General features: G+C 41.7%; 1 protein-coding gene across 4 annotated transcripts in view; it reads left to right on the top strand.

Annotated features, from left to right (window-relative positions):
* Positions 1–11,275, top strand: part of HOOK3 (hook microtubule tethering protein 3) — a 111,705-nt gene extending 100,430 nt beyond the window's left edge. For 3 of the 4 annotated variants that reach the window (XM_068422202.1, XM_068422200.1, XM_068422199.1), the window contains 2 exons: positions 530–666; positions 8,374–11,275. In XM_068422202.1, the coding sequence (XP_068278303.1) occupies positions 530–666; positions 8,374–8,389 (153 nt within the window). In that variant the 3' untranslated portion in view covers positions 8,390–11,275. Of the gene's footprint in view, positions 1–529 lie in introns of all 4 variants that reach the window. The other variant, XM_068422201.1, reaches the window with a different exon arrangement.
* Positions 11,276–12,997: the final 1,722 nt, after the last annotated feature.

The raw sequence follows: 12,997 nt of genomic DNA, 5'->3' as shown, positions 1-12,997 counted from the left end.
CATCCCTACCGGTGCCTCAGTGGTAACTACAGACTTCGAGCGTTATCAGTCCTAGAAGCAGACACTGTCTGCAAAACATGCAGTTAGTTTCAGAAAGTGCAGTTACTTAGAAGAGACTTAGCTGAAAGTAAAAATCACTGAAAGGAAAATTGGACTGGTTTAGGCCAAACCAGGACAGGGGACCAGGGTGGGGAGGTGAAGTACTTCTGAAAAGAGTCATCCAGTTACCGTGTGTTTATGTGGGGAAGCATATGTTCAGATCTGGGGTGCTGGGGGACCTGCTTCTCAACAGTTACTCCAAACCTGGACAATGATGGCGGGGGGGCGGGGGGAGGAGCGGGGAAGAACACACAGAGAATTAGGAAGAATATCTTAGCATTATTCTTGAAAACTTAATGCTTCGTGTTTGAAATTCAAAATAGCTTAGTCAGTGTTGGGTGAATAAGGACATAATAAACAAAATGTAAATGAGCAAAGTTATTTCGTGTTATGTGTTGGTATTCACTGAGAAGTTTCTCTTTGTCCATAGGGGATGACTCTGCATAAAAAAGCTGCAGAAGATAGACTGGCTAGTACAGGCTCAGGACAGTCCTTCCTGGCTAGACAAAGGCAAGCCACGAGCACAAGGAGATCTTACCCTGGTCATGTCCAGCCAGCAACAGCAAGGTAGAGAGCCTTGCCCTTAGAAAGAAAACTACCCGGTGATCCAGGCCACTTCTGTTGCAAGTGACAACATTCAAGGAAAATCAACCAGCATCCTTTCTCTTTCTCCCTTGTTACTGCTATTATTTTACAGTTCAGGAAAGGGTTTTATTATGGTTTCTCATTGTTCTGTGATGCCCTTTGCTTATGTTTTTTGGAGTCCACCTCTCTCTCTCTCTCTGCATTTTTGGAATGTGCCAAAGTTTTGAAAACATCTAGAGGAGGGCTGTATAATAACAGTCTTATTTGTATGAAGCCTGGTCTCTTATGAAAAGCCTCATATGGGCTGTGTAACAATGTAAATTTCCTGTCACAGTTGATAACGTTTGTGCCTGTAAGGGTTGTTGCGCTTTATAAGACTGTCTTTGTTCAAAAGGAATTAGGCTTTTCATTTCATGTGCTAACCTGTTGCTTCAAAAAATGCTGAAAACTCATCACAGAAATGCAAAACTAGTATATAATATTATTGTGAAATTATTTGCTACTAAAAAACTTACCAAAGGCAAAAACAATGATTTTTTTTTTTTTTTTTTTTAAATCTCCTACATGCAATGTTTGCTCTCATTCTTCGCATTTCATAGGGAAGCAGGATAATTTTTTTTTCAGGTTTTTCTTTATGTACTGGTGTTACCTCTTTTGCTGGCAGAGATGAATATTTTCAAATGGTTTGTTCCACTCTTTTTGGTCAAGCGTATGCCTAATATATATTATTAAAAGATTGAGAAATATTTAGAATGCTGTAATATGCTACTGCATCATCCATTTAAAAAGGACATTTGTTATAAAAATTTTAACTTATGGATAAACAGTACATAATGGATCAAGGCCCCGATTAATATTGTTGATGTTAATGTATTCCAGTTGTCATCGCCTACTAAAAGACTTCCTTTTAATATATTGATTCAGGGTATAATTGTATCAGTTGCCTTACTAATGGTACCAGTGCCTTCAGGTGAGTTTGTTGCTGACTTTGTTGGAAACTGGTTGTGATTTGTTATACTGCCTTTTTAGTGTGTAGCTGGTTGATTGTCCGTCACTCATTGTAGCACCTTCATGTTGATCAGGGTGGTGGATGGTGGCCCCCTACTATTAATTTAGGTTCTGTTCCTACAAAGTTCTGCTTTTTCCCTGACTGATTCTATGCTCTCCCTAGCATTTTTTGGCAAAGAATTAATGGACATGGAGGACCTGAGTATTGGTTGAAAGTTTCATATACGTAATCTTGTGGTGATTCAGTTTTAAACATTTTTCTTTTTAGCGACTGTTTGGACCCCAACGCACATGCAGTCTTGTTCTGGTCTTAAAGAATGTGTGTGCAGTCCATTTCATACACTTCCATGGAGAGTTAAGTTATTAGCATACCTGATCAGACATTACAGAAAGGAATATTAAAGTTCCCCATTTTCTTGACAGCAACACATAACCACTTGGATCATAACATGCATTTTTCAAGTGCTGTGAAAACTGGAGTAATCTAATTTAAAGGTTATGTGTTCTACCCACAGTGCAAAGGAAAATAAACAACTAGAGCACACAGCTTTATATATTGTAAAATTAAGTAAATATATAATGGCTACAAGATGCGTTTCATTATCTCTTTGGAGACAAGCAAATGGTAATCTTGTCCAGTTCTGATGTCAGCTGAGATAGCAGTAGTGCTTCTGCAAGTTTTCTGTGGCTTTCTGTTCATGTAAGAAGCAGTGGCCATTTTATATTCATTGTGTGTGAAAGAATTAACAGTGAATATTCCTAATACTGCTTTATGATTATCTTAAATAGTAAGTGGTATGTGCAAGCTGTCAAGGAAATTTAAGAGGATTTAGCAATTTTAAAGTCCTCAGTATTTTGACAGGTGCAAGTAGCTTTTACTTTTCTTCAGTTCTCTAGTATATGAGACTATCCACTTAGCAGCTTCCTGGATGATTTTTAGTGGGTTTAGTTGTCTTCATGTGTTGACATTTTCTGTAGATTGGGTAATTGGAAAATATTTTAATTTCACCACTTAATTTTTTTCTAGTTGGTGATTTGGAGGAAAACTTTCCTGAATGTGGCTAATTTTTCTTTTTCTTATGAAGCAAAGCAGTACCTGAATTTTACTCATTTTACAGAGATTTTTGTTCTTGCTTGACATTTTGACTTTTTGCAAGGATTGATGAGGGAGGTATTTTTGCACTTAAAGTCAGCTATGCAATACTGACTTCTTAAGGGTTTTTGCACATGTGTTTTAGGTAGAATCTGGAGACTCTGTTTTGCAGTAATATTATATTGATAAACTTCAATATATCCAAACCAAGTTTAGCAAATTTTGCAGGCGTTTTCCTCACCAGTATTGTGCAAATAAATAGCTAAGAGAGGTCACTGTGTCAGGAAATACTTTCCAGTGGTGGTTTTTCCCTCTAAGCCAAGTAGTCATACTTCAGGGATGTTGCCTGCAGAGTAGTTCAATAGCTAGGTTATGACTGAAATGTGATCTCAGGAAATCAGGCACTTATAAAGAAACCTTTTCAGAAGCTCTTCCTTAGAACAACTGTATTAGCTGACGCTGGCAGTATGATACATTTAGCGTTCTGTAAAAATGAAGAGATGGATCATTATAACAATTTAAATGTAAAGATGAGGTAACAAAGAAATTTGATGGATGAGGTTTTGAACCTTACAAATTGCACACAGCCCAGACACGTGTCCCCTCCCAAATCTGAGCAGTCCAGCTCCCACCTGTATTGGCAAGAGCACTGCATTTTGATTTTTGTGCCTTGCATCGGGAAAAAGAAGTGGAATCTTGTGTCATTTTATAGGTTGATGTAGGAGCAAGTAATGAATCTCACTTGTGCTCAGAACATCTCTGCAAGCCAAATCATATTATTGGCTTGTGGCAGATGTCAGATTCTAGGTGGGATCCTAGCCATACCTCCAGTTTGTCACTTTCAAGGAATCAAGAAAATGTCCTGGCAAGACTGATTGTGTTGCCTTGCTCCTGTGATCTTTCTTTCCTGTGGAAGTCCAGAAAAGGAGCAGAAGCTTGTCAGTGACTCTCCAGGCTGTAAGTAAAAAATAAGGGATAATTTCTTCAGTGTGAAGGTGGAGGAGACAGATGCAAGCAACTGTTAAGCACAAAAATCTGAAGAGTGATATGTCTTTCACCATTTTGCTTTTTAGTGTTAATTTGAAAACAGTGAAACAGAACCTGAGCTTTTGGAGTTGGGTTGTTTTTTTTATTAATTTTGAATTGCAGTTGATTAAATATTAGAGACTTTACCTATGTGAATAAGTCAGAAGCTGTCATTGTCAGCCACAGCAACCTCTGACTTTTTGCATCTGGTTCAGTGAAACCCCAGAGATTTTGACTCTGCTGCCAGTTTCATTGCATCATTTGGAGATGTTGAGGACTGATCTAGCCTTGTCCTCTGTTTTTCCTTGACTTTAATTTTGTGGATTCATTGAAATATTGGGACACAAAGTTAATTTTTTAAACGTATCGGCTCATTGAATTAGGTAATGAATGAATGTCGATTTAGGAGCTCTAGAAAACTTGACAAATCATACAGTCCCGTGGGGCACTGAAGCAACACCTAGCAGTATAGCCAAGGCAGCTTCCCAGACAAACTGTTCTGGTGTCAGATTATAGTCAGTGGATCAGCAGCAGCTCATAACTGCTGTACTTGAAGTCCTCATCTATTAGAATCATAGAACCATTAGAATGGTTTGGGTTGGAAGGGACCTTTAAAGGTCATCTAGTCCAACCACCCTGCAATGAGCAGGGACATCCTCATCTAGATCAGGTTGCTCAGAGCCCTGTCCAACCTGACCTTGAATGTTTCCAGGGATGTGGGGCATCTGCCACCTCTCTGGGCAACCTGTTCCAGTGTTTCATCACCCTCATCATAACAAATTTCTTCCTTATATCTAGCCTATTAGTTGCTAGCAGATGGTTTTGCTGTTAACTTTTCTATGGCCCAGATTCTAACCTTCACTTTTAGGCCTTGCCAAGGTAATGCAGGACTGTCCTGAAGCAGATCTCTGCATTTGCCTGTGGTGGCAAATCATGAATTTCCTCTGGTGCTGTTTGCTGTGTGTAAAAAGTCATTTGGAAAACTGCATATCCTTCAGTCTCCTTTGCACTGCGTGTCCGTTCCAGACTGAAAGCAGGTTCCATGCGTCAGATAAAAATTTCTTGCTGCTATCTTGTTGCTTTGGATCTTGGAGATGGATCCATACAACATGAACAGCATTGCTAGCAGAGGGAAGTCCAGGACAACTGGGAAGTCTTTCCTGTCTGGTGGTGACTGTTCATTGCTTGGCATTATGAGAGGTCCTTTACTATCAGGTGAAGTTAGAATATCACATTTCAGAAAGAGCAACATGGTTATTTTAATCATTACGAAAGTGGTCATTTGTCAGCACTTTGAAGAGCTGTTAACTGCTGTAGCATGGCACAAATCTGAAATACCACAAAAAGCAAGTATTTCCACAGGTACAGGATAGCTTATTCTGCAAATGGAATTTGAATCCCTAATGGTTTTCCGTAACTTTTAAGAGAATGAATATCAACGTGAAGGCCAATTATTAGCTTGTTTGCATGCTTGTGGTGTTAGCATGATCATGAAAATGAGCAGAATTTTAAGAGAAAATCCCAAATGGTGTAATATTTATGGAGTTATAAAATAGTTGTAGTGAGACCATCAGACTCTTGATGTGGATTTGAATATAACATTCATTATGTAATTTAAAATGTTGTAAAGCAGAGATTATAGTTCTCAATCACCAAAGATTAGTAAGCAGGAGAGTAAACCTATTTCCTGGAGGTATCAGTAGTTTCAGGAGAGATTTTAAAGCTTTTATTTAGCAGTATCAATAAAATCTTAGAATAGTTAGAAGCATGACATTATAAGGCCACAATTAGAATTTGTAGTCCGCTTTGTATTCTCTGGTTGTAAGAGTTAAAAATGCAAAGTGGTGTTACTACAGCTCTGGAAGATGCTATGTTGAAAGGCTCCTTTAAAAAAATCTACAAGAAATACCATGGAGAAAGACATAGAAAGAATAGATGCAGAAAAAAAACAGACTTCAGCAGTAGAAGCCAGTAAGTATCAAAGTTAGGAAATCTGCGGGAAGAGAAATCTGGAAGCAGTTACTTCAAAGAAGTTTGGCAGAAATATTTGAGAAGAGTGTCTAGTGATTGACTTTAAAGTGAGCAGAGTGCATTGCTCTGATGGCTTTGGGATTGCTTTAGAAAGTACTGCTTACAGACAGCAGGATGTTGGCTGCAGGAAGCCTGGTCCATCTTAGGACCAAACATAGACTGAACAGGAAAAAAAGTAGAGGCTGAGAGAGGACATGTGGCTGGGTTTGGTGGGGTTTTTTTTGCATTGGATTTGACTTGTGTGAGTAGTGCTCTGAAATAAAAGTTCTTGTGTTGGTAGGTACCTCCAGAGCTGGCTAGGTTAGCAAAACAGGCTGCCATCCTTTCTGTGGCTTCCATGTGCTGGAGTTGTCCTAGTCACTTCTGTGTGTTGAAAAAAACAGAAGTGGACAGTGAGAAGTTAAGGAAGATTTTAAGGGATGGATAACCACTTGTAATGAAGGAGAGCTAATGAGATTAGCACTGAATATCGAAGGGAAATGCATCAATAAGAACTAATCCCCCTGGCTGGCAATGAGCCTTCACTTACAGCTGGAATATTTTAGACTGGCAAGGGAAGGAGGTGAGAGAAAGTCGCTCCTCTATAGACACATCACCTGCTGCATAAACTCTCTCTTTCTGAAAATGCTGCAGAAGCAATAACGGGTTATGCTGAGTGAATTTACCTTCACATCTCATCTCTGTTGTCTTCTGAAATGTTGCTGCCTCAACAGGTAGCTTTAAAATATATTGATTACTTTTGAGGAGTTCTCAAAGAGAAAGAAATGGACAATTTTTTTAGCACAAGATTAGAATTTCTAGTCAGGAAAGGGCACTGTCAGATGAATTTGTTACATCCTTGAAAGAGAATATACTGTCCTGAGTTTACAAGACCTCTTAAAAGTGCTATTGACTCAAAGAGAAACCTACGATGTCATTTCTGTTCGTGTGCAACAGGACACTTGAAGTGCTACTAAATAGTAAGTCTGAACTAACTTATAGCCAGGTGAGGCTAGAGGAGTAGACTATATTCATTTATGCACAATAGAATAGATACATGCTTATGTAGCTTGAACTTTCTATTTTTTATAGACTAACTACAGTAATCTTCATGTTATTCATCCTGCGTTCTCTGACTTTATGCACCCAAGCAGTGCCAGGCAAGTTTAACAGACAGTGATTACTCAAAATACACTCTTAAGGTCTGCTTTGAATGTGTTGAATGTGTTAATTTTTAAAATTTTTATTCCATTTATTTATGTCTCTATGTTTCTATTTGTTTTTCAGCTATGGTTAGTATTCTGGGTTGGTGAATGAGAAGGAGAAAAAGAGGGATACGCAAGCTGCAGGACTTGTAGCAGAAAGATTTTTTTGAAATAGGTCCTTGAGTTTAGTTATAAATATTCTTCCTTATGTATTTAACCTGGATTTTCCTGTCACAGGACCTGTTCTTAGAACCATTTTTGACCAGTGCAGTACTAGGGAGAAGGAAGTAAGGAAGGAGAGAAACAGTTTTCATGCTTTGATTTCAGTCTGGTGAAGCTATTTTGCTCTTTGTAACGTCACAGTGAGTGCAATGTGAAAATGAGCAACGAGCAGTTAGTGATGTCTGGGGATATTTGTGTTACTTGGGGAAAATGAGCAACGAGCAGTTAGTGATGTGTGGGGATATTTGTGTTACTTGGGGAAAATGAGCAACAAGCAGTTCATGATGTGTGGGGATATTTGTGTTACTTGGGGAAGCTGAAAGCACTGTAGCTGTGTTAGTAAAGCATTCCACCTATCCAGTTACACTGGCCACGAAAGAGGGTGCATCAGCAAGGGTGGAGACATATGCCAACCTCTCCAATTCTCTTCCAGACTTAGATTCACTGCCACAACATTGTGATGTGCTCTTTGGGCTGCTCAGTGACTCCTACTCAGCTTATTTTAACAAGGATACATATAATTTTCTTGCAATTCAAACCTGTATTTGCATGCAATGAACAGAACTTCTCAGTGTAGTGTGGCAGCGATGCTGTTGTAGCCTCACGCACAGGATGAGCTTTGATGAAATATAAACGCTTCAAGTCTTTGGTGGTGCTCAGAGCTCGAAGGCTCAGACAGAGTCATTATGACCCTAACTGTGTTTTAATATATAACCACACGCAGTATTGGACAGGCACCTTTCACTTTATATTGCTTTGGTTTTTTAACTGTTGTACTCACAGACCGCAGGAATGCCTGAGACTTTTTCATCGCTCTGTAAACTTAGTTTCCATAGCTGTGGTGCCCTGAAGAACTTTACTCAGAAGTGTTTAAAATTGTCTGAATTATGTCTAAATTTAGATATTGTTCAAGGCTGTTTTGTTGCTCTTTCCCATTATTGGCCTGTAACCTTCCTGTTAATTTAAAGAGTTGCTCTGGCAAAGATGTTTTCCCCATTAATTTGCACATGAGACGACCTTACTAAACTGCTCTGAAAAATACCTGTTCTGTTCTCTGTTGTTTTTCTTTTAAATGGTAATATGTTATCTGCTTTTTAACTTTCTTCTTTATTCTTTTATTTGCAGTGATGTGGTTGCATGACCTGCAGCATTATTATAACAGGGACTGTTCAGTGCATGACTGACTTGCTTTTCTGTCCAGACTGCATAACCAAAACTTAACCAGTTCTACACTTAAGACTCATGGCCATCTGATTTCAAAGGGAGACCTACTTGCAGAGAAGCTTACCATCCTGGGGAGTGGCTTTCCCATTTCCCGCTTCCATTTACTCTTTCTCTTCACAAAAAGTCTCCTATGAGGCTAGAAGAGAGGAAATCCAATATTCAGAACTCGACAGGAGGCGTTCTGCAAACTGACAGAGCACTGTCAGCTCTCCATTTTACTTCCACCTGTCCATTTTATTTAATTCTGATTAACAGTATTAACACACAGACTTCCTGCAATGTTTTCATATACTGAACTATAAAAATCTAGTCTTAATGAGTTCCTAAAAATGCTTTTTGGTTGCTGTTAAAATTTCAAAGCACCTGCACCCTTAAAGGATCTGCTTTGAATCTTTAAATAATTAAAGTAAAGTGAAGGAGGTGTTTTACCAGGAGAAATGACTAACGAATTGCTGCTTGGCCATCCCATCTTCCTTAGAAAACCAGGCAAGTTTCATCTGATAATCTACGAGCCAGGCAAACTACTGGGCGGTATTTTGTTCACAGACGCTGCCTGCTTCCTTACTATGTATATACACAGTAGTTCGTGGCTGTTGTAATTTTCTCTCTACATTTTACCTGTGTTGCCGGTTTCTTTCAGGAACTTATTTTTCAATATGTGTACAATTGTTAAAACAATCTGAGGAAAGAATGTGACTGGAGTTAAGTATGAAAGCCGTCTACACTTCCAGTATTATGCAGACTGTCCTTGCCGGTTTATGATTTGGGTCGTTCATCTTTTACCTGTACTATTTTTTTTCTTCTTTCCTCCTTAACGCAGTCTTAGCTATTTAATTTCCAATTGCACTAGCTTGGCTGTTTCTTTGTATTATGAAGTTTAGGTATAAGATTTGCCATATGTAGACAGTGTAACTCAAAACGCTTTGTACTGCCTATATTAATTTAAACAGCTGCTTATTTAAGATTCTTAAATATCTGCACTGTATCTTTGTTTTGTATGGGACATCCAGTACTGGCAAGATTCAGAAGACGAGGGAGTGCTGTCGTGTTGTAAGTTGAGAGGTTTATTCTATACAAATTAGCATGTAATAAATGGGGAGGGAGGCTTTTAAGCCATAGGACTTGCCAGAAAATCTGAAGAAAGTCTGAATGATGAGTACCTTAACTGATTTTGTTTAAGACCAGTTCTAGATAAACCCCATTCTTGCTCACTTGGATCTTAATCCTGCAAAAATACACACATGTACTCTGCTTACTCCAAGAATGGTTTTACTTATTCAGGCAGTAGCATAACCACCTGCCCTGTTTTCCATGTCAGCACCTCCATGCTGGAGAAGTGTTGTGTCCACTAGTCTCTGCAGTCACTTCTGGTCCCAAAGCAGAGCGCATGCCTCGTCCCATCAAGTGGGGCTCTGGGCAGAGCTGCCTCGTGCGCTGAGACACCTGTGTGTGTTCAATCCTCGGGGGTCCTGGTACCCATGGTGTCAGCAGCGCCGGGCAGAAGGACTTGGAGAAAAGACAGATCATGTCCCCTCCTCTGTTTCCACAGGGGGTTCTGTGCCACCTGGCAAAGGGAGGGGCAGGTAGGAACGTGCCCCAAGCAGACTGTGCAGGAGAGGGAAGGCTAAGCATTGAGATCCTGGTGAGAAGTGTGTGGCACGTTCCCTTCAGGATACCATAGCAAGCAGGGGATCCTGTGGCTGCCAGGTGCTCTGTGTGACAGCAGCGGGGAAGGACTCCTGGAGGGGGATGTGTCTTTCCTGGTCCAGCAGGACCTGGGACAGTGAAGTCTGATGTGACCTGCAGGCAGGACCTGGAGTTTGGTAGTGACCAGTCAGGTATTCCTGCAGCAGGGGCAGCAGCACTTTCATCAGACTGAGTCCAGCAGAGAGCTAAAGGGTTTGTGTCTTTCCTGGTCCTGGCCATTGATCCCTTGTTGCGTGTCAGGCCAAGTGTTATTAGAAAAAAATTATTTTTGTTGGGTGTTAAAGGTGTGGTTTGTTTCTCATTTGCAAGTGCTGCTCTGGCTGGGACCACACCCTGCCCCAAGCAGGCTCGGTGCAGGATCCCTGAAATCAGTGGCTCTGTGCACAGCGGGAGGGGATGGCTGTGTTTTCGTGAACCTGCCTGCACAGGCGTCCCAAGGTGAAGCCGAGCGGTACCTCATTTCTCCAAGTGGTCTGTGCAAATTAGAGACTAAGTATCAGTTGTTCTTGAGCCTGAAGACATTCATGTGTAAGTGTGTTTAGCTTGACAAAAATTCTTTGAGTTCACTAATGCAACAGAGGGATGTCAGGTGGAGCTGTTAACTTCCCACAAGTGAGCTGGCTACTTTATTCAGACTAGCCTAGCATCTCTGTCATGAAGTGATTGCAAGCTCCCAGCTCAGAGGTGATGTCCAGCATGTCTCTGATACACTAACTTCATTTGTGCTGCATAGAAAACTCCTTTACTTTCTTAGTAGCAGCTTGTTTGACAGTCCTGAATTAAGTGTTGACCAATTATCAAAGTAACTGTTTGTGAAGTTGCCAGTGATATATTTTCTGTAAAAGAATGGATTCCTAGAGTGTCAAAATATTAATTTCCCATTTCAGTTCATCTACAAATTGTGTAACTACCAGATTGTCATGGTAGCAGTACTAATATACATATCTGTATATAGACCAAAAAAATACTCAGTAATGATCACTGGAATCAAAAGGTTTAATATTTTTTCCCAGTCAAACACACTAATGCTTCCAAGGTGACAGAAGAGTGTACAGTTGTTGAACAAGTTGTAAATAAATGCTTATATAAAATGCAAGTGCTTGTTTTTCTGTTAATTGGTACTTGGTTGTAAAATGAGGCCAATACACAGTTCATGTTAAAGTTACCGGTTTGAGCCTGAGGTGCTGTTCTGCTGTGTGAGATGACAGTAGCTGGTGGGGCTTTTGCATCCAGTTGCTGCTTAACAGGGACCTCATTGGAATGGGAATAACATGGGTAATACAAACCTTGCCTTTAAATGCACTTGGGATCAGTCACTACAGAACAGCCAGGAAAAAAAAATCGGGCTTTTTACAAAGCACAGCTGCACCAGGACTCCTTTGGTGTCAGCAGGTCTGTCTGATTCTTAGATATACAAACAGCATCTTGGAAACGCATTTCCCGGGGCTGTGCAAAGGCGGGTGAATGGCAGGTGGGCAGCAGCAGGAACCACAAACCTCCTGACTTGCTGGAAAGCATCCGATCTGGCTGCCCCATCACAGCAAGAACTGCCTGGTGTGGTTTGCCTCTCTAAGGGCCAAGGCTGAATGGCCGAAGTAACACAATTTTGCTGATGGAAGTTTAGCTACAGAGGTTGCTACAGGTGGGGGGAAAAAACCCCACTGCTAATGTGGACTGAAACAATTGTCCTTCCGTTTTGCATTGGTAAGCGGGTTTGCCATCTGGGGTGGGAGGAGGAGGCAGTGACAAACATGGGCAAACATTGCTTGTTTGACAACAGTTGTGAAAGAGAAGGCAACAGCCAGCAAGAGGTGCTGAGCTCATGAGTGCCGTGTAGGGTGCTGGGAAGGTTGCGCGAGGACCCAGCTGCAGCCTTCCAGGGGATGCTCTGTAGCAGGGGGGATCCCCTGACTGCACCCCCAGGTGCCAGCACAGCTGGGCACTGCCATGGGCTGCAGCATTGCTGTGGCAGTAATGGGAGAGCATTGTGGGGGCTGGAGTGAGGTGTTTGCTGGCTGGGGAGGGCAGGAGACCCCCCAGAAGCGGTGGCCAGCTCTCTCCCGAGCCACAGGCAGCACAAGAGGCAGGGAGTTGCCAGAGCCTCACCTGTGCTGAGAGTGATTCACTCTGCTCCTCTGCCCCCTCAGTCCCACCCCAGTCATTCTTCACCTTGGTCATTACTTCAGCGTGTCCTGCTTCCAACCATCTTCCCCTCCTCTGCTCTACCCCACTCCTCAGTGCGCTGAGACCCACAGCAGCAGCCCTTGTTCCAGCCTCTACCATGCCTTTCCTGTCCCTCAGACTCCTCCACATCAGCTCCTGCAAGGCCACGGTCACCTCCCTACACCATTTACCCCCTTCCTTATGCCTCACGGGGGGGGGGTCTGGGGAAGCGTGGCCCACTCCACCCCTCACCTTACCCCTCCACAGTTGCTGGCCCAACAGGGAAGGTGCAGCACTGCAGGTTGTCTTCCACTGGTACCTCTCCTACCCACCCCACAGCTGCACGGGCCTTGCTTTTACCACTGTATCCTAAGGGGGTTTATCCTTGTGTCTTAGTTAATGTTCTCACAGGAGGCAACGGCCACCACTGTGTTAAAAGGACAAGTGGTGAAAGCACAAGCTGGAAGCTGCACAGCTCCCCCTCACAGTTCCCCTTTTTTTTTTTTTTTTTTTTTTTTGGCCACAAGTGACTTTGCGCGCTATGCTGTGCACATAAATAGCTACAAATAAATCTTTGTGCACATAGGCCTGTATTGAGAGCCTTTCTGCAACAAAGCAGAGCCCAGCACATCACTGGCATCCACTGTGCTCTGCA

The sequence above is a fragment of the Nyctibius grandis genome, chromosome Z (genome assembly GCF_013368605.1).
Source record: "Nyctibius grandis isolate bNycGra1 chromosome Z, bNycGra1.pri, whole genome shotgun sequence".
Classification (NCBI taxonomy): domain Eukaryota; kingdom Metazoa; phylum Chordata; class Aves; order Nyctibiiformes; family Nyctibiidae; genus Nyctibius; species Nyctibius grandis.
Note: the sequence above shows the minus strand (reverse complement) of the source record. Positions and strands in the feature narration are given on the sequence as shown.